General features: G+C 42.8%; 1 protein-coding gene across 5 annotated transcripts in view; it reads left to right on the top strand.

Annotated features, from left to right (window-relative positions):
• LOC116453842 (protein spinster homolog 2-like) overlaps window positions 1–27,468 on the top strand; it is a 135,141-nt gene that overhangs the window by 15,261 nt on the left and 92,412 nt on the right. For all 5 annotated transcript variants that reach the window (XR_004243944.1, XR_004243945.1, XM_032129754.1 and 2 more), the window contains exon 2: window positions 21,398–21,463. Coding sequence is in view for 3 of the 5 variants with exons in the window: in XM_032129754.1 (XP_031985645.1) it covers window positions 21,398–21,463 (66 nt within the window). In the remaining 2 variants the exon portion in view is untranslated. The remainder of the gene's footprint in view (window positions 1–21,397; window positions 21,464–27,468) is intronic.

Here is a 27,468-nt window from a genome sequence, read left to right on the forward strand (position 1 = left end):
TTTCAGTTGGGTTTCATCTTGGTTTTGTTGTTTTTGTTGTTGAGTTTGGGGTTTTTTTTAGGAATCCAAATAAATTTAACCTTACTCTTTGTTTGCTTTTTACATCAGTTTTATCCTCTTGGCAACTCCAGTTGTTACGACTGTTACTACTCTCATAGCTGTAGTATGGATCTCTCAAGTAAGAGGACATGGCAAGTAAATGCAATTAACCAACTATTCACATCTTCATGATTTGGGCTTTTGAGGTAACTGAATCTGCAGATGGAGGTCAGTCTCAAAGTACAAAGATACTTTCAGCTCCAGCTATTTTTACTTTTCTGCTCAGCTCTAAAATTTTCTGAAGTCTTGATGCTTACTAAGGTAGTCATGGATGCGTCTTAAATCTGAAATGCCTGGGGAAGGCTCTTTGGTTATACAGTAATTATGTACTATTTCCATTTACACTTAGGAATTGCAGTTAAGGGCACTGTCATGCCGGTTATGTTGGGAGACTGGAGTTCTGCTTAGCATGTGGATCACCTGTGCCATAGCTATAGGCATGGGTTCCTTCACTGGCTTTTCCTTACCTCAATCTCTCTGCCCTTGGCAGCCCTCGGTGATAAGCTTGACTGTCTTTATCGGCTTCTCAACAAACTAATGGGGTTTTATGTTGTTTAATGTGAAGCAGAATATGGGCCTGCAGTGTTCTCTTGTGCAAGCCCAGGGATGGAGAGAAGGCAAAACCACATGCTGGAATTTTATGAAAAAAGAGTGTGTAATTTAAGCAAAATGCTTTACTTGATAGGCTGCAACCATTTATTTTTCAAATGTGCTGTGATATGTTAGTAGTGGGTTTCTATAAAGACGTTTGATTGTGAAGGAAGGAATGTTTATTTTGGGTTGAAAAGTTTCAGAAAGGAAAGGATATGCATATCTTGATCAAAGTTGAGTAATGTCAAGTTTGTAAGGAAAATAGCTGGGCTCAAGTCTCTTCATGTTGGTGTGAATACAGGGCAGTTGCAGTGTTTATGCTGTACAACTGAGATTTAGATTTTACTACTTTATTTTCCTGTGTTAGGATAAATGGACGGAGGGCCAGAGCACAAGCTTGGTTTTGGGCACTGCCATGAGGTGTTGCTGTTTGTATTACCACAGAGCCCGCAGGTCCACAGGAGGGGATCCCATTGCAGAAGTCTCTGTGCTCTTCAGCTGCTGCATCCCAACTGTGGTGCTGGCAGCAGGACAGCAAGGATAAAAAGGAGAGAGGGGAGGCTCAGTCACATCAGGGTCCTTCAGCAGGCACACATGGGATACACAGGTGGCCCTTCTTCCAGGGAGACCATTCTTCAGACCTGCTGTATGCCCTGGGATGACTAAGCACAGCCTCTCTGGCTTTGCTTTCCCACCTAGCGCAGCAAGGCTCTCTGGCACATAAAAACTCCTCCCAAATAATCAGTACTCACAGTGGCCCTGTAAGTTAGTTGTTTATCATTAATATTGTAGTGTTTGTGATGAGGCTGATGTCTGCCCTGTGCTTGGAAACTGGGAGCAGCAACCAAAAGGAGTCGCTCCTGAAATGGCTTCTCAGAGAAACGGAGGTATCTGTCATCTACCTGCTCCAGTTGTTTACAGGCTGCTAGAAAAGCACCACTGCTCCCCTTCTGTTGTTTGGCAGGGCCTTCCAGTGCTCCTGCAAATGACAAAGCAGTTAATTTGTGAATGAATTGACTTGCATGTCTTTCACACCTCTTGTTTGCAGATGATGGAAGTGTGCATTAAAACATGAGGCTTTCCCTGCTTATTCTGAGAGAGTGAGTGTGAGTGTGAAAGGGAGAAAGTAGGCAAGGGCTGTAAGTAAAAATATATTGATGGAGGGCTTTTAAATACCTGTACTGTGACAGAAACTGATGTGTTTCAGAACATACCAGTTGGTATAAAGGACTTGAAGAGGAAATTGATGCAACTCAGAGCACTTTAGGAGGCTCTGGAACCAGCCTGTATCTAACTGGAGCAATGGAGCTGAGGATTAGGATATGCTTCAGCTGGAATAATGTGTTTGGTCATTTCTGAAGGCTTTCTGGAATATTTGTAGGCAGGAGCATTGTTAATTTTGTCTTATAAGGCAAATCAGTAATTGTTTTCTGCAGGAAGAGGAAAGTAATGCGAAAACACACATTCCCCTTTCTATTCCCTTTCCCTTCCAGGTGATTTTGCTCCCTCTCTACTCTGGACATGGCCACACAAGTAGTTGCTTTGGCAAGTGACTCAGGGAGCAGCAGTAAGAGGATCAGGGCAGGGCAGGTTTCTGGGAATAAGCAGCTGATAAGCAAAGTACTGGGACACTGTGCTGATTGGATAAGAAAGATTAGGCAATTAAATTTTTGTGGGGGCAAAACCCCAGACAATGTCCTTAAGCCATGGTAGTATTTTGTTAACAAAGCAAAAGGCAGAGGATTTTATTTACAGACGCAGGGTTTGTTTTGCAGCAGTTACATAATAAAAAAGGGCATTGAGTTGATCAGCATAGAATCATAGACCCATTTAGGTTGGGAAAGACCTCCAAGATCAAGTCGAACCATTCCCCCAGCACTGCCAAGGCCACCACTAACCCATGTCCCCAAGGGCCATATCCTCACATCTGTTAAATCCCTCCAGGGACAGTGACTCCACCACTGCCCTGGGCAGCTGTGCCAGGGCTGGACAACCCTTTCAGCGAAGACATTTTTCTTAATATCCAAACTAAACCTCTGGATACCTGTCAGAGGGACAGAAATTATGCATTGTTTTCTTGTATTCTTCTTTCATTTGTGTCTCTATTAAACTGTGACCTTGTTGTCTTATGTCTGAGTAAAATTTTTGTGTCAGGAATCATAATTTTTCTGTTTGCAAAAAAATAAAGATGTGGTGTTGGTGTCTGACGGAAATTTACACCCTACCAATAAAAATTGCCACAACAGTGGCCACAATAATGAGTAGACCTTTCAACTTTGCTATGAAACTTAGAGATAAATAGGTTTTGGATGTGACTAAATTGTATTTTGGATTTGGAGCCTGTTTTTTTTCCTGTTTGGGGGATTTTTTTGTACAACCATGTGGGTTTGTAGAGCTTAGTCTTAAAGCATTTGGTAACAGCTGTTTTAAGGAGAATGCCAAATCTCACAGGAGATGGCATTTCTTAAATCCTACTTCTCTAAAAATTGGGGCTGATTCTGTAAGTGTTTCCTTGGAAAGCCATGGCATGAGGCAGAGTGTGTGCTGCCGTCAGATGGAAACTAGAACATAACAAATGTTTGCTGGTGACTCAGGAAAGGTTTGCCTTATGTGGAACTTCTGTGAAGCTTCTGCTTTCCTTGCTGAAGTGGGGAGGTTTCTCAGGGAATCATAGAATTGTTTAGATTGGAAAAGATCTTTAAGATCATCGAATCCAACTGTTTCCCCAGCACTGCCAAGGCCACCATGTCCCCAAGTGCCATATCTACAGATGACTCAACCTACCTTTATTAAAGTCCTTCTTTCAGTTCTGTTTTCAAACTCATCTTACCCTGAGTTGGCCCATTTGCCTATAATTTGCTGTAAAAGTAAGTATTTAAAAATTATATAAGTATGAAGTTTACTAGAAAGTATGTAGCAGGGAATCAAGAAATCCTTTGCATATGTTTAAATAGTGTGCAGTGTGACTGCCATTAGGCTTAGACTATTTTGTTGATGCTGTTGCTCCACCACGGCAGAAATCTCATTCCAGCTGCGCGTGTGAAGGGTGTAAGTATCAGAACTAGCAATTTTCCTCAAGCATTTTCTTTGCATTTGAATGGAGCATAGGAAAAAAGCATCTGATCTCACAAGCAAACCTGATGATAGCTCCAGGAAAGCAGTTTTTTGTTTTTGTTTTCAAAGCAATTTCTGCAGTTTTTCTCCACTTCTCTATTGCACCATTTAGCTGAATGGCGATATACTCTGCCTCCAGCACACAGCAGGAACCTTATGTCTATAGATGTTTTATGCAGTCTTTTCTTTTTGCAGTATCCTAGGGTGGTGTGCCTGAGGTGAATACTTTTTCCTCATCTCTCCCCAAAATTGGCATTAATAACTATAAAAAGGAGGAAATTATACAAAAAAGAAGGTAGGAGTAGGATGGAGTGTGTCTGCATTTGACAAATATCTTTGTCATTTCTACACCTGAATTTTTAACGTCTAATGTCTGTTGTCCCTCAATATCTGCAGTCCTCCTCTGGGCCCTTAGCGCATCAGAAGAGAGGGAACAGCAGTTTGTGACCCCACATGTGACGAGGTGAATTAATGTTGTTCTCTGAAATTACAGGTCATTTAAAATGCATTAATTGCAAGAGATTTCTCAGTCTCTGCCACTGAAGATATCAAGCTGGATTTTCTTACCTATAGCAGGCACTGATAGGGACACAGCTAAGTCAAGAAAGAAACTGAAAGTCAGTTCCAGGTTGGAAAAGGTTGTGTGTGTGTTTTAAAATAATGGCCATATAAAAGTCAAACTGCTGATCATGTTTCTGAACACAGAAGGAAAACCTGCTCTATTTGGTTTCAGTTTCAGCAGTGTGCAGGAAGCAGCTCTGATTCCTCAGTGTCAGCTCCATCACAAAGTGGGAGCAAAATGAGCAGGAGACAAAACAAAAATCAAATGCATTGCATGGGAATTTGAGTTGACATGAAAGGCAAGTTTCTTCATTTTGGGAGGAGCAGCCCAGATTCCTAGTAGCAGAAAAAAAAAAGTTAAACTGATTTAGGGAACAATTTTTCCAAATATATAATATATATCCTGCAGTCCTAATAAATACAGGATTTTAGGATTTGATTATACTTACATGTAGAAATTTCTCATGGTTAAAACAGTGCCTTGAGGAAAGACGGATGGTAACTCTTTCCCAGCCCAACTTCTGTACTGAATAAATGGGTGACTGTGATCCTTCTGGCTACTAGCAGTTATATATATTAGGAGGCTGATAATTTTCCATGTGTTTGCTACATCTTGGATTTCATGCAACAAGTGCAGCACTGTGATAAGTATTTAAAAGCAGTAGATACATGATAGGCACTTCTCCAACCATTCTTGTTCTCTGTCCAACTTTTCCAGAACAACCAGCTATATGGCAGTTCCTCAAAATTGCATCAATTTCCTTGAGGATCACCAGGTGCCCTCCAAGCATGCCACGGGTATTTCAAGCAAGGTGTTAATAAGACTCATTTTCTAGGCAGATTGCTGTTCCAGGTTTATATATGCATTAGCACAAATTATTTTCCCTTGGTAACTTCTAGTTTTCTATACATAGTTTTTGATCCTTATTAAATTTAAGTTTGTGGTTGGGGGTTGCAGGAGTCTGAAGAAGTATGAACAAGACTTTCAAGGTGATCTACTTGTGTGTTTGTGTTCCTTATTGCCATTGCTGTAATGAACAGGTGCCTCATAGAAAGAGAAGAAGTAGCACAAAGAGCAGTTTTTCATTTTTCTAAGATTGCATGGCAGATTAAGAAAGCCTATTGGTTCGTTTCCTTTTCCAAGCCACTTGCATTTGGTCCTTCCTCACTTCCACTTTCTCTTCCCTGCCAAACCAGGTGGAGCACAGGGAATGTGCAGCTTCTCAGTTGTGCACAAAGCACTTCCAGGCTTGCCAGAGAGAGGAAGAAATTGGATGACATAGATGGAATTCTCTTTTGTTTGATTTCCTTCCTCTCATTGCTGCTGTCATGAACATGTGAAAATTACCTCTAGCAAAACACTTAAGCTGAGATATAATCTGCCAAGGGAATTTGAGCATACAGTACCTGCTTAAAATAACAATAAATTAGACAGTTGGATGCCTTATTCTCAGTGCAGCTTTTAAAGTCTCTGACTTTAAGTATAATTACAAATAAGATTTAAACAATGTCATTATTTATACAAGCTTGCTATGAGTCATGAATTGCATCTTTCTAAATTAATGAAAAGATTAATTTTCTCTTGTTTTCATTTCCATCATCCCCAATACCTTGCGGGGGAGAGCTTACGGAATAAACTGCTTCTGGGGCCCCGGCTGAAAACCATTCCAGCGCGGAGGCTGCCGAGGAATGCTGCAGCTCCCTTGGTGGAGTGCGTCCCTCCTGGGGGCACCTGGGTGCCTGTTCAGACCTGCACACGCATCTGCTGGCTTTGGGTGGCACTCACGGCGGGATGTTGGACTGACTTGAAAGCACCCTTGCTAGCTTGGCTTTGGCCTGTTTGAAAACAAAGCTTTTTGTGCTGGGGCAGCTCACCTGTCTATCTCGTCAGGTCCTCATGGATTTACCTGCCACCCATATGTGCTCAAACATGTTCAGTGGGAGCTGTATCTGCACCATGGTGTGTTCTGCGCTTCTCTCCAGAGCAAACTCCTCGTTCAGCACAGAGGGACTGATGTGAGCAGTGGTCAGCAGGTGCTCTACAGCCCAGCAAACTCCTCATGCACCATGAGGGTACTTAGAGCCGGGCATGATTCCAGCCAGTGTTAGGAGCAGGATAAAGTCTGTGGGACATGCCACACTTAGGCAAGATCTTAAGCCTGCTCTCTACCTCCAACATGCATCCCCCACAGCAGAATGCTTGACATAGAGTTTCTTATATCCAACAATCACTTTATCTGATGGTATCAATTCCAGTGCTCAGAGTTTGCAGTACTTCCTGAATCCTCATTTACTGTAAATTTACTGACCACACAAGCATTTTGCAATACTGTGCGTTGCCTTCAATACCCGAGCAGCACTGAGGCTAGTCTTCCTTTTTGCTTCAGACTGGCACTGTTTTTATTTCCTCCCTTCTATATTATGCAGCATTCTAATGGGCACACAGCTCAGGTGCTTTATTTTTCTGCCTAATGTCTAACTCAAGAATAAATGAACAAAAGGATTGACATGTTTCCTGAAAGAAGTGCCTTTGATACCAGTGACTGAAGTGCAAGACCAGTGTGTGGATTACTGACTTCCCAGATTTAGGACTGAGTTGCCTTTTAATTTTGAAATGGATCTTTTCTTTTTCTTCTCTTAGTGAGAAAGCAAGTTACAGGACAGCGACAGGCTTCTTCATCGAAGCTCTGCCTGTTGTGTTCCATTTGGTGGCTTGTTCTTCCTGACCCCACCTCTTCAGCTGTTTCGGTATTTCTATGTAAAAGAAGGGTGTGGTAGGGAAAGATTCTGTTTGCTTTATTTCACTGTTAGTCCCTTGTGTGCAGCACCTGTGACTGATCTTGATTATCTCTGAAGATTTAACAGCTTTCCACTTCTTACATAACATCCTGAGATAAGGAATTTGAGTTAGGGACTACCCCAAAAGCCAGCCACCAAAGTTGTGTGGTGTTTTATCTTACTAAATGACTGACAATGTTGATTATCAGAAGAGAGAGTTTTAAGAGACCAGGAATAATGCACATATTTCCAAGTTTATAGATGCAGTGGAATAATACTGCTGGTTTGCTTCTGTGTGGAGAGGAGGAGCTGCTACGGCTGACTCTGGATCTGTAATGCAGATGGCTGTTCGGAAACAGGAAAGTCACTATGGGAGAGAATGTGGAATAGAAAATAAAAGAACTTCAATTCCAGTAAATGAAGACATGAATTGCAATGGAAGCAGCTTCTTTAAAACAGAGGGTATTTTGCGAGTTGGCCTCTCTCTGGGTTATTCATTATTCCCCTCCTCCCTATTTTAATCCACTGGCAATTTTGGCCACACTTGAAGGAAGACTTCTCCATGATACAATACTGCTGGAGGTTTCATAGACATTTGGAGCCAGGGAAAGGAGGGAGTCCCTGTAACATGAGCTTAATTTTTATGAGATGTGAAAGAAACCACGAAGACAAAAGATGTTGAATATCCACCACCTCTGAAAAAGCTTGGAGATTGCTGTCTCAAGCATAAAGCCATAGAAAAACAGGGATCATTAGTTCTACATTTAGGAAATAACCTTTTGCTATAAACTTGCTGTGAACTGGCTTGTGGGACCTTGCCAAGGCTTTCTTTGAAAAAGATGTGGGCTTCTCTGAGCCCTGTACTGTGGTTAACTCCTGATCTAGTGATTAGCTGTCCTGACTCCAAGGTGCACCTGTCATTAAGGAATTAATACACATTTCATGAGCAGAAGCTGAACAAATTAGAGCCTTTTGCTGTTTATAGTTAAGGGGTGAAACTCCTTTAGCTGTATTGCAGTGTCTCCTGAAACAAATGGAGGCTATGTCCTTTATTTCTTCTACTGCGTTGTTAATTATCACAAATTAAGGTGTAGGTGACTTGCTGACAGCAATTTTCAAAAATCTGACTCTTGAGAAATGAAGGGTTCAATACTACCCTGTTTTTTTAAAACCTGAAAACATTTTATGCAAGGTGAAAGCAAGGAGTTTGTATGTCCTGGAAAGAAAGTGCAATTATGAATTTTTCCCAGGTTCCTGTACTCATCTATTTTTTAAGCAATTCATTACTGAATGCCCCAAGGGATATTTCATGAAATTTGGTATCACAATGAAGTTAGAGTTAGAACTGTATTTATCACTGGATGATGTTGAATTTAAGTTTACCATTCATTCAGGGGCTGCAGCATTCCAGAGAAGGGCAATGGAGCTGGGGAAAGGTCTGGAGAGTGAGTCATATGAGGAATGGCTGAGGGAGCTGGGGGGGCTCAGCCTGGAGAAAAGGAGGCTCAGGGGCGACCTTCTTGCTCTCCACAGCTCCCTGACAGGAGGGGGCAGCCAGGAGAGAGTCGGGCTCTGCTCCCAGGGAACAGGGACAGGATAAGAGGAAACAGCCTCAAGTTGCACCAGGGGAGGTTCAGATTGGACATCAGGAGGAATTTCCCCATGGAAAGGGTGGTCAGGCATTGGAAGGAGCTGCCCAGGGAGGTGGTAGAGTCACCATCCCTGGAGGTGTCCAAGGAACGACTGGAGGGGGCACTCAGTGCTCTGGGCTGGGTGACAAGGTTGGATTCCATGATCTGGGACGTCTTTTCCATGCTCAGTGATTCTGCGATCTCTAGGACACTCTTAGCATGTTGCAGGAGCAAGGGTTGATCTCTGGCATAGGAGGAAGGCAGCTCCAGGGGAGAGCAGCCCAGGCTGAGGCTTGGGGAAACGCTTGGGTCTCTTTCTGGGCTGTGCTGCTCAGTTAGATGTGATCTCAGATGTATCGCTGTGCCTCTCCCTGTGTCCTTTTCCCCATGTTTAAGCAGAAAAAGATACTAACCTAAATGAGAAATACTTGGTACTTCCTAAGAGAAAATCACTATAGAAAAAATGTTTCCATTTGCACAAGTTTTTGTTAAATATCCAAGTGCTTGTTAATATAATATCATATCAGTGCAATGTTTCCCACTATGACTGTGCTCACCATGGTGTGTTTAGCCGCAGGAAATGTTTCCTTTTCTTCAGTCCTGGTCTTTCCTTCAGAGTGGCAGTAAACTTTTGGTTCCTTGTTTTGCCTCACAACAGTGAAAACACAGGCAGGCCTATCATATTACAGACAGTGGTTACTGTGAAATCAGACCTTCAATCAAAGGCCTTTATGTCTGCAGTATCAGAAGCTCAGCAGTCTTTATCACCTACCCACCATCTACAAATAAAATTTGAACGTGGAAAGTGGTTAAAATGGGTCTGCTTTACCAACAGAGAAATAAAAGCTGGCCTAAATCAGACAGACTCTCCCCTAATAACAGCAACAGCAATGTTCCTGTCTGGTTTTTATTTGGGATGCACATCTTATAATTAATCTTCCTTCTCCTGATTTCCCTTTCATCTGGGGCTCTTCCAGGCACTTCATAAGAACATAATAACCAAGCCCAACTGTATCTGTGACACACATGATTATTGTTATTATCTTCATTAGGCTAATGCAGACTCTGAAATTCTGCATGATCGAGTAACATACCCAAGGTTAAATAGTGACGTAGTGTCAGGACTGAGAGCAGAGCAGCCCTGTCTCCTAATTCAGGGTGGAATTCAGGTTTTGCTGTGTCATCTAGGGGTGTGCATCACTGTCCTGTTACCACAGCCTTTCTCATGGAGGTCCTGTGGCAGTGCAGCTTGGCAAAATCAAAAACCTTGTTGTGAAGGGTGTTTTAGCTCCAGAAACTTGCACTGAATAAAACACTCTGTAGAAACAACAGGACGAGACCATTTTGTGCTGTGAGGACTTCCTGGTCTCACTGTAGCCACATGCCCACACCACTGACTCCTTGCAGTTCTGGAGAAGCCCTTGCTGTCACGCTCATTTCAGTGTCCCCTATTCTCATCTGAGTACACACTCTCATGCAGGTATCAGGTTTTATCCACAGATTTTTGCTATATCAGCTATGGACCTATTGTAGAACATAGTAAATTCTTTACTAGATCATTTTAAGAAGCTAGATCAATGCATTTAAATATCTCCTGTGATAACTCCAAAGCTGGTTTCTTTTCTCTAATAGTGCTGTGGGTAAGCTGTGGGTTCCTTAACCAGCTTTTGTGCCCTACACAGATCTTTGAATACCTGTGTGCTCTTACTAATTACCTGTACAAAGCCACTTACTTTGTCAGTGAGATGAATTTAAAGACACTTTGCTTAGAATAACTGATGGACAGTTGGGCACCATATTCAATCGTGACCTGGCACAGGTTGACCAGGACTTAGAATGAAATAAAAACACTCAGTGTGTATCTGTGGGAGGTAAATGCATGTAAGGAATGTCACATTGCTTTGTGCTCAGGGAAACGTGTTTTAATCTGTGGGAGATGTTGTAGTGGGCACTGACAGAAGGGCATTTCCACTCTTACATAAATTTTAAAATGCCCATGGTTAGAGCTCTGCACTGGCTGCTTTAAACACTTGTGGCAGAAAGCTGAAGGGAGTTCCAGGAACCACCATTGGCAGTGTGTAGGAATGTATCCCCAAGCCTCATCTGTGGGAAAAACATCTCCCTCAGAGCATGTGAGGATAAAACAGGACCTTTTGATTTATTTACATCATGCACATAGTAGGATTCTTGCAGGTCAGTGCACTTGTGATGGGAGAATTCCCCAACTGAATACCAGAATGGAGAGAAGGAATAGAAGGAAGGGAATGTGTGTTGGATATGAGAAGCTGCTGTAGGGATCACAGTGCCCTCCAGATCAGGGTGGGTGAGGGGGCCACAAAAGTCCTAATAATGGTGCTCTAGAGAGAACAGGGAAAAGAGGCGGATAAAAGGAAGCACTGCGTTATGGTGGCCTTGGAGCAGCTTTATCCTCCTGTCTTATCCTCCCTCTTACGAGCACAGGCTGAGAGAGTTGGGCTTGTTCAGCCTGGAGAAGGCTCAGGGGAGAGTTTAGAGCCCCTTCCAGTGCCTAAAGAGGCTCCAAGAGAGCTGGAGAGGGACTTTGGACAGGGGCCTGGAGTGACAGGATAAGGGGGAAGGGCTTCCCACTGCCAGAGGACAGGGATAGATGGGATATTGGGAAGGAATTCTCAGCTGTGAGGATGGTGAGGCCCTGACACAGGTTGCCCAGAGCAGCTGTGGCTGCCCCATCCCTGGAACTGTTCAAGGCCAGGTCGGACAGGGCTTGGAGAAACCTGGTCTTGTGGAAGGTGTCCCTGCCCATGGCAGGGGTTTGGAACAAGATGAGCTTTAACATCCATTCCAAGCTAAGCCATTTCATGATTCTTCATGCAGGATGACAGATTCATGAACCTACTTGCCATGTTCAGCAGCAGAGTCTCAGGGGTTTTTAAAGCATATGTCTAAGAGTAAGGGCTATCCTGGGATTACTAAAGTTGGGGTAAGTATTTTTATCTGTGTCCAAAAGCTTTTTCATCTGGAACTTTAAACAAGGTTTAGGTAGCTATTTGAAGTAGTAAGGTTTTGGGTTCTTTTACAGATTTCCTGTTGTCTTAAAAGTGGGTGGCAGCACCAAGTTTGCATCACAGTTTTATCCAGGTTTTAATCTGTGGAGGAGATGCTATAGACAATTCCAGCTTTTCCTGCTTGTGCACTTAAAGCCTCATGAGCCTGTGCAGATCTAGGTCACAGAGGGAGATTCGTGTAGTGGACATTAACATTGCACAGGCACTTGTGAAAATCAGTGTGCAGGAGCACTGGAGATGTGCTCTTACACCCCTGTATTGGCATGAAGTTGATGACAAGAACTCTTTGTTAGCTCAGGACCATGACAGTGGATGTTTCATTCTTTAACTGAGAAATCTGACAGTCGTGCACTGCAGAAACCTGCCTGGAATGTGCCTGACATTCCCTGATGGGCTGCTTTGCTCCTGGCTGCTGCTCTTCTGCAGATCGCTCTGTACAAGGTACCTCTGTATCTGGCATCTCCCTTGCATTTTGTAAAACATTCTTTGTGGTAAAAAAGAATAGGAAGCTCCTTACAATCACATTCAATATACCAGTGTGCCCTGGACAGCTTGTGATGTTCCGAAATAGCTCCGAGGCATTGCCAAGAAGAAGCAAAATGTAAATGAGAGATGAGATGCAGTCACTTGGAAGTATGTCCAATCTGAGTGCACATTTCTACAGATTTGATAGAAATCTTCATAACTGGAGAAATTAGCTGTCATCTGCTGTAAATCATCAGTCACTAATTACCCCAGTTGTTGACTCAGTCTCCTGTGTCACAGAAATGTGCATGGCTGTAGGAGAGAAGGAAGTGGGTAAAAACCCCTCACTTGTTAGTGTGGAACTAGAGAACATTGAGGCTTTCTTTCTTCCACCTTCACAACCTTGAAATTTGCATTTTTTGACTCTCTGATTTTTTTAGTTTAACACTTCAAATTGAATTTTATTATTGTGAAATAATATTGATGAGCTCCAGAGACACAGTTGCTTGTACAGAAGTGCATGTGATAGCCCAGGCTTTTTGGTGGGATTTGTGCTCCCAACCTGCCTCAAATCCAACAGGTGTTGTGTCAGAAGGTGTAACAGAGCAAGTTCTCATGGTCTGTATGAGTGAGGTGGCAGCAAAGTGGTTGTGCTTGCACAGACTTAGGTTCAGAACTGCTACCCTCATGCCATGCACACCATTAGTTCTCAGTTTAGTTCTGTTAAAATATTTGCATGTGCTTTGACTGGTTCCAAGTGATTAGCACCAACCTATTTACTTGATAAGGTAGTATCAAGCATTCAGTAGTAATATGCTTCAAATGCATTTGGTTAAAATATATACTTTTATAAAAGTAAAGGCATCAGATTGATTCTGACAACAAGAGCCCAATCATTATGTATTGTCTCTAGAACTCATAAATGCCTCTTCCCTTTCGTGATTTTATCTAGTCAGAAAACGATGAGGTTAGAACTGTGAAGTCTGTAACCACATCCATACAAAGCTAGCAAAAATCTCCAAAATCTCTCCAAAAAGAGATTTTGTAGATACTTATTTTAATTTCCTTGCAATTTGTGGCTCATACCAGTTTCCTGACTCATCGTCACCTCAGTATAGTGATAAGCCAAGTTTTCCAATAAGGAAAACAAGGGAGCAGTGAGTCATTGACTGAATTCATATGCACTTGATTTGCTCTATCATTATCTGTACTGGTTTTATTTATTTTAATTAGTTCACATACAAAGTCTCTGAGATATGTTTCACTGCATGAATTAGCTCAACTTGTTAGTCTTGTCTAAAGATTAGAAAGGCGCAAGACAAGTAGAGCTTTTCGTGGCAGGCCCAATTTTTTCTGCTACAGAATCCGCGAGGAGAATGTGAATTGGGGGAGTATCTGAATTTTCTGAGATTTGAATAATTGAAATAATAACATTATTTTTTGAGGCTCTCCTCTTTGATGTGGACAGCTGGTGAGGCTGCTGCTTAGATCTAAAATGTCCCAAGAGTAGTTTTTCCATTGGTAAAGATTGTGTTTCATTCTGTGTTTGAGCAGAGGTGTTCGCATGAGATAAAAAACCCCAGAAATTGGGTCTAAACTGAGTCCTGAGCGTTGTCTGAAAGCTGTTAATGATTCCTATCCTTTCAGGTGACTAATATAAACCTCAGCTACTACTTCAGTTTCTGTTGGTTTTTCAGATTTTTTAAGAGCTTCTGATTTTTCCCATTCCACATAAAGGAACCGTTCCAAGTGTCAATGAATAAGTTTGGTTTTAAGTTCAGGTCTAGGTGCCAATTCATTTTAGTCTGTCCTTTGAGCCAAATCCTGTCACTTATCTCTAACTGAAGTCTTCCCTTGGTTTGCAGGAACTGCCAGGCTGATTAAGATAGGCTAAGCAGGAGTCTGCAAGTGAGATGAGGCTGGGGTGAAATTCAGGATCTCCTTGTAGGGAGCTGTGTCCTGGGTGGAGAGGAGAGTGAAGTGACACTGTGAGCTTCTCCTCAGATTTGGCCCATGTCATTTTTCAGTTTTACTACTGGGAGCTGTAATTGCAATGGGTCATAAATGAAAAATCTTCCATGCTTTGGAATTTATTTAAGCTCTTTGGTTCATGCTGGCTGAATATCCCTTGTTCCCTATTTGACAAGGACATCCTTCCCAGCCATAGTCCTGGGAACAGACCTACACTGTAATTAAGGAGATGAAGGATTTGATTAGGGTGTGAGTTTACCAATGAAGCACCCAGCATTTGGCAGCCATGGTTGCATTCAAACTCCTATTTGTTTTGTTTTGTTTTGATTTTTAATCCCAACAGGACTGGCTGTCCTGTGCTGCCTTCCCTAGACGCTCTGACCCTGTGCTAATGATGCCTTGTGCTAATCGATTCTACACCTGATGAACTTTTTTTATCTCCTCCCAGTCTTGCAGGCAATTTTGTGCTCAGACTTTGCATACCACATTCCAGTGGAGTTTGAGCTGTATTAGAGAAACCATCATTTATTACTGCCTGAGTGAGAAGTTGCTTTTTTAATATACTTCTTCTCCATGTTCTTGGTTAATTGCATTCCTTATTTTTTTTCCCTGATGCTTAATTACTTGTTACATGCCATGCAGGTAAGCCAGTAGCCTTTGGGAATGAATGAATGAATGAATAGCTCAGATACTTTCCTACTGATACTATAATAATGACAAAAACATTGAATGGAAAAAGTGGGTGTGACAGGTGGTGTGAGTCTCCGAGGATAACACTGGTTTTGATTCAGAATAGGAATGTCACCTCAGACAGGCATTTTTATTTCATTTCCCAAGCAGTAGTGTGTACTTTGCAGAGTTCACAGCACCTGTCCTTCCAAAAACCCACTGCAAATGCTGCTTGGAGTGAACAGCCATTCGTCTGCTGTGTCCTGACAGTCCAACACTGTCACCTGAGACGAGCCTCCACCCCATCATCTTCTGTACGTAGTGGGATGCTCTCAGTGCCTTTAAAGGCTTTGAACTCTCACACTTCTCTGGGGTTTTGTTAGGAAACGGCAGGAGCTTTGTCAGGGAAGTTTTATGCTGGATATCAGGAGAACATTCTTCCCGCAGAGGGTGTTGCGCACTGAACAGGCTCCCCAGGGAATGCTCATGGCCCCAAGATTGCCAGAGCTCCAGGAGCATTTGGACAACGCTCTCAGGCACGGGGTGGGATTGTTGGGGTGTCTGTGCAGGGCCAGGAGCTGGACTCAGTGATCCCTGTGGGTTCCTTCCAGCTCAGGATGTTCTGTGATTCTATTCTGTGATTTTTAAGCAACTTTTTCATGTCCTGTGAATGACATCATGACCCTGGCTCACTCTGATCTTCAGCTCAAGCTGCTGTGATTGTCTCTTCCCAGCTCTCTACTTTATTACTCAGGGAAACCCCTTCCTAAGCACGCCACTGTGGGTGTTGGCAGTTGCTTTTCAGTGCTTTCTAGGTCATAAGTTTCATGCATTCCAGTGTGAGCAGATCTCAGGAAACCCTTGTTTTGATTTGTCTTAATTGCTGGGTTTGTTTTGTTTGTTTCTTTTAATCCTGCAGCATTATTTCAAAACCAAAGACTGTTTCGCCAGTGCGTATTGTCATGTCATGCAACAGTGGAAACTAGTTTTGCAGAAGGAAAGTCGGTGTTTATGTCCTAAGGAAGCTCCTGTCAGTGTTTTCAAGCCAGGTGTCACCAGGCATTTATCAGTACTTGCAGAGCAGGCAGGGAGTGCTTTCATGGCAATCCAAAGAAGGTGGTACTGCGTTTATATTCTAGACATGCTAGTTCTGGCAGCAGTGGGAATTTATCTTGAGGTACAAATATCAGCAGGGCTACCATGGTGGTTTTGTGCAGCTGAATATTTAAATAGGGCACAAATTATGACGCTGGTGTTTAATAGCTGGTGGGTGGCTAAGCTGAAGCAGTTCGTTTGAAGCTCAGGGATCGGTGTGTGAGCTGCTGTCACACCTTGGGGTTGAAGAGAAGATGTAATCACAGAGACCTCCGAATAAACTTCTCTCCACCTAATCTTTTCACATATCTCTGAAGAGACAGGTGTGTGTACCACTCCTCTGCCTCCTTAAGGCTTTCTTTGAAGGAGGTTGAATATGACTGCAGGCATGAGGAAGAGCCTGATGGGAGGAAGGTGGTTTGTGCCTTTAATGGATAGAAGGCCAGGACTTGGCTATCCCTGCTTAGCTACCTCCTCCTGAGGAAGCTGGTCCTGGAAGTACCAGGGACCACAGTCTGGGAATGCCTTTATAAGGAGGAGAGGTAGGTAGCAAGAGGTAATAGAAGAAACAGTATTGTCAGTACAGAGTCTGTGCTGCCCCTCAGGGAGTTGAGAGTGTGAATCTGGGTTCCCCAAAGAGAGGTCCAGGCCTGCAGTGGGGCAGGAGGGAGGATGCTAGGGGCACGTATCCTGCATCCTGTGGAAAACCTTGTATTCCTTTCAAGCACCATCATTTTTCCCCATTAAAAAATACCTTTAAAAATGCACATGCTTTCTTAAGTAAGTAGTTATGTTGGCCAGTGGTGTTGCAGCACACACACAGTGTTTAAAGAATGTGAGCTGCAAACCGGTGCCTTTGCTTCTGTAGCTCTGCACTCTGTACACAGGCCAACTCTGCATTTTTCACCTGCCTTGGAAGCAGTTTGAAAGCAAATCATGATGTTTTGTTTTGGTGACTGGAAAATGGGGCTCTCCTAGGGAAGCTCTAATGTCTTTTTGATTTGAAATTGTGATTTCATTGTGGTTTAGCTTATGGACACTGTTTCTTATTGTGGCAATGTACACAGGCGGCAGTATTTGGTGAAGAGCCCACGTAGAATCCTGCAGCTTTTGATTTGTTGTAGCTCAGGTCAGGAACACAAAACCTATCTAGGCAAGCAGCTTGCCTCATGCCTCATCTGTACCACCTACCTCCCTGTTTGAAGTGTGAACTGCAGGCTTCCAGGAAAATTTGGCTTTTCCAAAGTGTTTCCCCTAAAACAGAGATAACCTAGGCCATTAAATGTAGATTTGAATTCCAAAAGCCTCAGAATCAGGCCTTTTACAATCAGTGTTGTGAAATGTCAGCAGTACCCTAGAAACCCTCTGACCCTGCGAGTGGGTGAGGTCAGGTATGTCCCTCTCTATCTGTAGCACTTCATGACCTTTTATCCTCCAAATTGCTTTTAAAAGTCCTCTTCATGCCCAGTGCCCACAGAAGTCTGATAACTGCCTTGGTGTCTGTCAGATGCTTAGACACTAGGCCTGGTAAAAATCCCCTAGAGAAGGCTGCAGTAACCAGTCTTTGCTCTTCTGTCTGGGTTCCCCAGTAAGTCCTGTCCCTGTGCCCATCTTGATCAGCACTCCTGGCTGGGTGCTGCCTGTGTTTCATCTCATCGAGTTCCTAACTCTACATCAGCATTAACAGTGTCTCGTTCAGCTGCTGAGATACTTTGGGAATTGGCACCGTGTTCACTGTACATTTGCTCAGTCCTGAAAATACAGAATGTGCTTAAGAAATAATAGGTGGGAGCACACCAGGTGCCATGTAATCATACAGGCATCCCAAATGGCCAGCAGCCCTCCAGAGAGGTTCTCAGGAAGACTGGTGCCTGCTGGCTGCTCTTGGCTATTTTGAGATCATCCTAGGTCATAGGTATGAGCTTTAATCCAAGAAAGACTTTGCCAGCCACATGTGGTGGCTTCACTTCTTGGATTGCGTCAGGTGCTGTGAGACACCTGGGAGCACATCTCTTCAAGCAGTGTGGTCATTGTCTGGAGCCTGGCTCCAGCTCTCTCCCTTCCCATCATCTAGAAGCAGAAGGGAAAGTCAAAAGCTCTATCATTTTCCTGTATTCTCCCCTGGTCTATCATTGCTTAATTGTATCCCTAAATCTTATTAAATTCTGGGGTGAGTCATTGCCACAGTGAGGTGGAAACAGAGCTGAGTGAATTTAAGAGAGGAGGAGCGTCTTCCCAGGTGAGTGGCTGAGCAGGAAAACTCCCACAGCAGAGGAGCTACTATCACTTCATAGGTGTGTTGCATCATCTGCCTGCTGCTACCTCTAATTTAATGCTCTAATCCCAAATCAAAACACCTGTAGTCCAAAGGGAATATAAAATAACTTGGAGTAGGAAATCCATGCCAATTAGACATGCAGATCTCTTAATCATCTGAGACCTTCTTCCAAGTTCACACAAGACTCATAATTGTGGTTCTACATTGTCCTGTTGCATTGACTCTCCACAGAGCCCACTTTCCTCTCCACCACCAGCATAAAATTGTAGGATTAATCCAAGGTGTCTGCACGTCTGCGTCCTGAATGTATTTCATTTGTGGTTACAGGAGTTCGAGTTTGTAAAACTCATTATGGTCTGTAGGACTGCGAAACCACTGTCACTGGACAAATAACTTATCACAAACTGGAAACTCTCCTCTGCTTTTTTTGTGTAGGAACTATTATATTCCCCTCTACTTTCTGTTCTAGTTTCTGATGCAAATCCATAAAGGTCTGTTTTCCATCACATCCCAGGCTCCTGCTTCTCATAACTTGTAGAAGTTTAATGTGCCTCTTTGGCATTCTGTCATGGCTGGGAATATGGTGCTGAAGGCAGGAGAGGCACCTTTCAGGGTGCTGGATGGAGCTCTGGACATGTGTGTGTATTCCCTCGTGCAATATATTCCATCTAGTCCAACCCCCTGCCCAGCTGCAAGCAATGAGTAGGATATTTCATTTCTGTGCAACACGACTGAGTGATGATAGGAAAGCATGAGAAAATATTGTACTCGGTATTTCCTCCCTTCTTCCACATTGTTCTTGAGGATGTTGATGGGTTTATTGGTTTATTGTCCCTAAAATTGGGGTTATAGTGCCCAGGAGTTGTTCTGACTTGCTGAGCTCTGCCTGATGTGGGCAGTCTGGGACCAAGCAGTACTGGAGCACAAAGTGCTCAGAGCTGCTTCAGCTCAGTGAGGTGTCTACGTTGGGTTGCATGAGAAACATTTTTTTTGTGGAAGGGTGGAACACCAAGGGGAGCAGCTAAATCAGCTGAGCCACGGAGGAGTTTGCTAAGCAAATGCAAATTTCTTTTTGTTCATCACTTGCTGCCTGGATAATGGTATCTCTGTTGTTAATGGAGCAAACTGGGGAAGCACAGTCAAGAAATGCCAGGGCACTTTGTAAATGGAGTTAAATCTTCCATTCAAGAGAAAGCAAAGAAATTCCCTGTTGGAATTGTAGTAGACAGCAATGTTCCAAAGGAAAAGAAAGGGGAACACTGTGTCAGGATGGATGTAATCAGGCACTTAATACTTCAGAAAATTATAGAATCACAGTATAATTGAGGTCAGAAGTGACCTCTGGAGATCATCTAGGCCAACCCCCCTGCTAAAATCAGGGTCAACTAGAGCAGGTTGCTCAGGACTGTGTCTTGTTGGGTTTTGAATATCTCCAGGGATGGGGAACCCACAACCTCTCTGAACATCCATGCTTGACCTCCCTCACGGTAAAAATTCATTTTCTTATATTTAAATGGAATTTTCTCGGTTTCAGTTGTTGCCCTTTGCCTTTTTGACTGGGCACCAGTGTGAAGAGCCTGGCTCTGCATCTACCCTCTCTGTTATCAGTAATGACATACATTAATTAGGTTCACACCCTTCCCCGCCCTCAGCCTTCTTGTTTGGGGCTAAACAGTCCGATGGGAGAGTAGGGAAATGAGAATTTTTGCAGGAGGTTGAACTAATGTTTCCAGGCAGATATTGAGGCCTAAATCCCACCTGAGTGCTGTCCTGAGTAAATGGTGATGTACAAGTAGTACAGAATAGCTCAAATGAGCTTTCTTGCTTTTTCTTTCCTTCTCTCTTTTTCTTTTCCTTTAGTATTAATTTATGACTGTTCCCTTGGCATTGTCCCAGACGTCTTCTGGGAATAGTTATCTCTGTGTCTTTTATCTCTCTGTCATTTAGTGTGATCTTGGCAGTCCTAAAAGCTAAGATACTTATGGTGAGTGAGTTCAGGTTGGTGCTCAGTTGATTTCTGTAACGTGCAGAGATGAGAAGAATGACTTTGGATAAAGCCTTGGATCCAAATTTGAACTTTAATGAATGTTCAGTGTAATTAGAAAATGCTTTTAAAGAAGAAACTTCCATATCCTCAGGTTTGGGGAAGACAGTAGTCTAAATAAGGAAGTCCCAGATCTAAAGAGAGCAACAGTCTCTATTCCAGACCCAGGAAATCAGCTGCTGGTTATTTAGACCACTGACAAATATTCGGGCCTATGGATCTGCATCTGAGACCACTGCACCATGTACAGTTGGCAAACCTGTGTGCCCCAAAATGAGTTATTAAAGCTCTGCTGGGGGTTTTCCTATTGGTTTGTTGGTTACAAAAACATGGCTGTCCCATATATCTGATGTTACATGTGTCAAAATGTTTGGTACAAAAATGTTAAATCTAGTGGAATGTGTAAATACTTCAAAACCTGTTAATTTTGCTTGTGCCAATTACTATATTGGGGTTCAAGGAAGACAGAAGTTTTGGTTTGGTTCTGCTTGTAGTTGCTTTAAATATGAGCATCTGGTAACTTACCCACCTTTACTAATGTATTTTAAATGTATTTGTTTTGAAAGTAAAAACTCCCCAGAACTAGTTAAATATGAAAGCTTTCATCATTGCTCCTATCAATCTGTAATATCTCCTCCCAGCAGAGATTTGTTAAAACTTGTCTTGGATTCAATCTGTCTGTCTTGTCAAACCATTTGAAGCACCTTAGTTGCAGAATCAGTTTCTCTGTATTTCTGTGACATAAAAGAAGTAAGGAGTCTGGATTATGCAGAAAACACACAAAAAGAAAAGCCTGATCTTATTTAGGTAGAAAGACCAGTTTCCATTCATGAGGATTTAATTCCCAGGCTCATTGCACGATGTTACATCTGCCCACCTCTGCTTTTATTGTAGTAGCCCAAAATAACTGTGCATGTATAGGAAAAAAAAGGCTCAACCTTTAGAAGTTATGTGTTTATACTGGAATTTGAAGCTTTGGTGACGCTTCTCAAAAGGTTTGAGTTGAATGCTTTTCAAAGACTGAAGGCACTGAGCGTATTCTCTGTTTTTCTTGTAGGTGTGTTACTAGACATCCAGCAGCACTTCGGAGTCAAAGACAGCGGGGCTGGCTTGTTACAGACAGGTAAGAAAGAGTGTTTCTTCTCTCACTGGTCTTTGTAACATTCCACTTGTCCAGTGGCTGCCTACAGTTTTCTTCCTTATGATGCATGGGAATACAGGTTGTGAAATCTACTCTTAGAAAGGTGAATAAATACACTCTTACTGGGAAGCTAAATGAACACAAGAGTTATTTTGGCCTTGATTTGCTGCTGGGCAGGAGATTGGGTCTCAGAATGACTTGAGTGTAGAATGGACCAAAAGCAAAAGAAACTAATGATATTATTTACAAGAACTAAATTCAAATAGGAGATGGTTACTTCCCCTAGATCAGAAGACTCATGATAAACCAACAGCAGGATCCTGTTCGCTTCTTTAGGTTGGTAATAAGTGTGATGTATTTTGCCCTTCAAGTGCTTGACAGAGAATCTGCTGAATGGACAGTCCCTGGGAGCACAGTGTGGCATGAAAATGTAAAACTCACTACAGCAAGAACCTAAGGATGAAAGCTGTAGGCAAGGCTAACAACAATTGCATCCATGAGAACTCATGGATTAACAATAGCCCTAGAATTTTGGTGCTGTTAGCTTCTGACATTTCTCTTGTCGTGTAAGGAAGATTATTGTAATTCTGATGTCCTTTTAACGGAGCAGGCATTTTCATTTCTCAGACATCCTCAGGCAGAGCTGAACAACCCCAGGAGAAGCCCAGCTTCTCTGGCCTCTAGTCCTGAGGTGGCTGAGAGGAAGGCCTGTATCAGTGGGCTGCATGGGATGACACTGAGGACCAGTCTCATGTAGATGTGACAGCATGTTTGATTCTCATGGAGAGTTGAAAGGAGTAGCAGTATTTTTAAGAAATGCAATATTTTAAAAAAACAGTCTGGTTTGAAAACCTCCTACAGAACTATTAGTTAGAGTCATGGATTTGTGGTGCTGTGGCTGTCTTGTCAGTGTCATCTGTCTGAAGGAACCGCACTGGAACAATTATATCTCTGAAAAAGGGAGAATTCAGTTAGGTTTTGAAATAGTGTGCCAGAAAGGCGTTTTCCCATGCTATCACAGTGGATACCAAACACCTGTCAGGAGCTTGTCTGTGAAACTGTGGCCAACACTGAATTGTATAAAATCATTTACTCTTTATGATCACACTAAAGGTGAGAATGTTCTGGAGCTCCATCAATTGGTCTTTGATTTCAAACTATGTGAACCACTGCAAGATGCCCTCTTTTTTTACTTTCTGCAGCCCAGGGCACAGCAGGGTCCTCATCTGTGGTTGCAGCTTCTTGGTAATCTTGTAATGCAAACAAATAATAACAATTTGTATTAAATGTTTAAAAAATGCTGCCCTTATGGGACAGCAGAGCTCAGCTCAGCTGATGTGGGCAGCAAGTGTCCAGAACAGAGGGTTTCAGCTTTACAAATGTCACTGATTATAAGTAGCATCAATCAGTTATGCCCAAAATGGCACTGGTTGTCTGTCAGACGCTTTTCTACAGCAATTATTTGTATTTATTTATTGTACTCAGAGGAACAGGTCCTCAATGTATCATTAGACACTAAGTGCTTTCAAGAAATGTTCTGGTGAAAAAGGACATTTGCCAAAGCATGTATTTAATCTTCATTCCCCTCAGTGGATGAAATCCTTCTGAAGATTATTTATTGACAGCAAGTAAAAGCTAACTTCACCAGGATATTAATTTGTTAATTGCAAGATATGTTATTTATTTCCTCTAGCAAACACACAGGGCATTTGAAAACAGCATCCCTGAGATATTGCAGGATTGCTCTTGAGCGTGTCAAGTTTTCTAATAGGTAACTGTTGCTCTAAGAAAAGCAATGTTTTCTCTTGGGTTTTTTTGCTGATCTGAAAACGGAGGGCTTGACTTTGCTCCTGCAATATAGATAATAATGTACTAATCACAGTGCTATCAGAGGAAAAGAGTGCTCACAAAATAAAACACCATTTCACATAAATAAGGGTAAAGGCATGTGAAGGTAAGTGAAAGCTTATTAAGTCTATTACTCCAGCTTACCAAGTTTCTGTGTTGGCAGCTGGCCCATGGCCCAGGTATCCTTAACCCTGGTGAAATAAAAGATGCTGCCCTAAACCACCACAAACATTGCTTTTAATCTTTTGCCTTTTCTCTAAATCTGACTTCTCAATGTTACAATCAGGGGAAATGGTGCAGAGTGTAAAAGCACTTGCCGAGGGTTGCAGAAGAAGCTTGGAGCAAAGCTGGGGCCAGGCCTGGTGTCTTCCACTCTTCTGCCTTAACCTTGAACTGTTCTTTTGCCAGCAAAGACACAAATATTGTTTGCTTCCCATGAGATGGTCCTGCTAACTAATCAAGTGATGTGAGACGAAAGACTGTTCATCCTGATTATGTCCTCTGAATAAAGAGTGGATTAGTCCTCAGGTTGTTAATCCTACATCTAAATCAGTCCTAAATTAATTTACAATGTTAATGAGGGGGAGTGAAATGTAGTATTTGCTGACAGTTCATATCACTCATCAAAAAGGCAATAAAATAAATAAAAAACTTTAAAAAATTTAAAAAGCCTTTTAACTGAGAAACAAGGTTGCACAAATTTTTAGGTGGAAATGGTTCTGAAAATCCAAACAGAAAGGGGGGAAAACAAATCCACCAAGGGTAACGTTTGACCCTGTATTCATCCCACACCCCACTCTTTGCAGGCACAGCTGATCTGATATCTCTCTCTCCCTCTGCTCTCTTGCAAGCCAGTCCATACACTCTCAGCTTCTGATGCTGTCTGGAAAGCAAAGGTGACTTGTTCCTTAGAAATTGCAGAGAAATAAATAGAATTTTTGTCTTCTTTTATATTAATCCTGACATACAAGTATCTCTTTGCCCAAGAAATAATGTAAACTGGTTAGAGGGACACTGTAACTCCCTATACAGAAAAATCACAGGACACTCCAGCCTCATCCATAATGGAGAGAAGCAGAACATGGTAGTCTCTGCAGCAAGGAACCTGTGACAGCAGAGGACATGCTGACAGATGGAGCACAACTGCTGCTTGCTCAGTAGCATTGTAGAGTAACACACATAAAACTGTGGTGATTTGAGCCTCACTTATCTCTGGACGAGGCTGAAATTCTGTGTTGATCTTCCTTTTCAAAGCACTACATATGCAGTTGTATAAATACTGGTTTAGTTCACCATCTCACAGGTTTGCATCCAAACTTTCTTGTGCTTTTCAGTTCTTACTGGCTGCTTTTCCCAGCTAGAGAAAGGATAAACATGGCTGAAATCTGAAGGTGGTAGAGCATCTCTGTGCCTGCTTGAGCTGTACAGCTGTAGTCAGTCAATACATCTATAAACCAAACCATACAAAAAGTCATCTATGTGTGGAGTTAAGTAGGAGCAGCTACAGAACTACAGGCCACTAGGAGCACGAAGGCTGAGAACATGGACAACTGGATTTGTAGAACTGCTTCAAAATAGTGTTATCCTTCCATATACACTCTACCATGGGAGTAATGCCCCAGTGCCATACTCTGGTTTTAACTAGATTTTTTTCCCCTTCTTTCTTCAATTCTTGTGCTTTATTGGTCTGTCTGCTCTCTGTGCCCTTGAATTTATTTCACTTTTGTGTATCTTGCCAGTGTCTTTGTAGAACACAAGAGCTCTAATAATAGTAGTGCCTGGCTTGCGATACAGTTTGTCTTCTGAAAATCTCAGGACGTTTTATATCGGGAGGGCTAATGGGGCTGGCCTTCTACAGATGGGGAAACCAAGAAACCCAGATGGGAAAAATTACCTGCCCAAAGTGGCACAGCAGGTCTGAGGCAGAGCCAGGATGAGAACTACAGTCCAGTTCCTGAACATGCAGCATAAGTGTTATGAATTAATCAATTAACGAGATTAATGCTTAGACCCAGAGATTTCATCCTTGTTACTAGGTACCTGAATCCTCCAGCCCAGACAGCTCCAGCTCAGGGACTTCTGCAGGTGGAAACTGAGAGGCATCAAATGGAGGTTATTGCAAGGATTCCATGGAAATGGAGAGGGGGAAAGTGTCTGTCTTCAGGAAGAGCATAGGGATGTCATTAGAGGAAACCCTGGTAGGCAAAAGTGTATAGTGTAAGGTCACAAGCCAGGAAATGTATGGAGGTCAGAGATCTGCTAGGATTATTAAAGGTGAATAATATAGATAACTGGGACTCTGTAGGAACTTGTGCAGAGAGATGGGCATTCCCCCAGATGCCTTTCAGACCCTGGTTTCCCAGAAAGCCAAGCAATGCCAGGTATTTTTTCATAAGTCTTGTTGTGAGCTCACTTTTCCTGTAACTTTTCCAACTACAATCTCTGTTCACTTGAAAAGTGGAACTTTTATCTACCTGTGTTGCCTTACCTCTTGAGCTGACCTGGTGTGACCTTGCAGTAGCTTGCAGCCTTGCAAGTACACAATCAGCTCTGGTGTGCTGTGATTGTTCCCACCAAGCTACAGACACGTGCACTGAGAAGGGAACTCGACATAGTGCATGCAGCACAATGGTGGGATAAATCAGACTTGATGAATTCTGTTCCCTTTGACTCCCGTCTTCTTGTCATTGCTTATGGTGGCAGCTATACCTCTCCAGCATTTTTATTTATTCCATGCAGAGACCACATCCGCCAGGTGCTACCCCAGAATATGTGTATATTACATGAGTTGCACGTGCTGCACGTTTCTTTTCTACCATCTGCTTCTCCCTAAATGGATGCTGTCTTTCTCCTCAGCTGTGCCCCACAGAACTCAACCACATCTTCACATTTTGCTTCCTACTGCACCTGCTTCACTGTTCTTCTTGCTAGAACAGAGAAAGTAATAATCTAGACACTGTCTGGTTTCTATTTCAAGTTCATGGGCTTTCCTTTTGGGTGAATGGCTTCCTACACCAGAGCACTTCCCAAGGAGGTGGTCCTTCAGGTGTCCGAGCCAGGAGGTGAGATAGAATGCTTATAGAATGCTTTGTGCTTGCTCTTCTTATGCCTGCAAATGGTTTGGTCCTCCATGTCCTACCCCCTGCCTTCTTCCCTGCTTCCAACAACACCAAGCATTCTTAAATCCAGGTTACTTCTCTGGCAGTCTGGTGCTCAGAATGGCAGGACAAGGTGGAGCTCTCTTTCTGCCAGGAGATCCTCTAAGTCCTGTCAATAATGAGCAAAACCTTTCTCCCCGTTTCCGCCTCCATACCTGACTTTGTGTCCTTTTTTCTGACCTTTTTCCATCTTCTGTAGGATGCTGCTGATCTAGGGATTAAACAAGGTCAGTTTAAGCAATGAAGAGGAGAAAGCAGGGCTCTTTCAATATGCCTTGATTAATGTTGTGACAAGGGTTGGTCTTTTACTTATTTTACTGGAGTGAGTTGACACAGTCCAGAGCTCAATTATTTCCCACCCAAGTCCTTCACAAGTTCTGACAGTCCTTTTTTCCTGTGTGCTAGAACGGTGTCTGATATCCTGAGAAGTCATGGCAGTCTGAGGGTCTGATTCATGAAAGCAGTTAAACCTATTTGGAAATGCCTCTGCAATCAAAAATGAAAGTATTGTCTTGAATCAGTGAGCAGGTTAGAGGAAAATGTGTTTGTGCCCTGGCCCAGTCCCCACGCACCAAGGACCAAACTATAAAAATGCCGTTTACAGCCTGTGTTCTCACTGGACAGCCCTGGATTGCAAAGTAAATATTCTTGGGGGGGATAAAATGGTCAGGGTGGGAAGAGAAGGTGTCCTTGCTTCCTGCTGAGATGAGGGAAGTGCTTCAGCTGGTGTTGTATTTTGTCTTTCTGTTGTTCGTATCAGCAAGTGAGGGCAGGCTACTTGAACAGAGAGACTCTCCAGACTGCCTTGTCTTTGTTAATATCTTCACTTTATGATAGTGCATGGCCAGTAACACAAGGTAACAATTCATTTCCCCATCCCATCTTTCTGCTTTGCACAAGGAAAGTTTGCCCTCACTATTGGCCTTTCAGGTACTTGGGCTGGGTGTTGCGAGGGAAACTTGCACTTGTGCTGCCTGTGGC

This window comes from Corvus moneduloides, chromosome 20 (assembly GCF_009650955.1).
Source record: "Corvus moneduloides isolate bCorMon1 chromosome 20, bCorMon1.pri, whole genome shotgun sequence".
Classification (NCBI taxonomy): domain Eukaryota; kingdom Metazoa; phylum Chordata; class Aves; order Passeriformes; family Corvidae; genus Corvus; species Corvus moneduloides.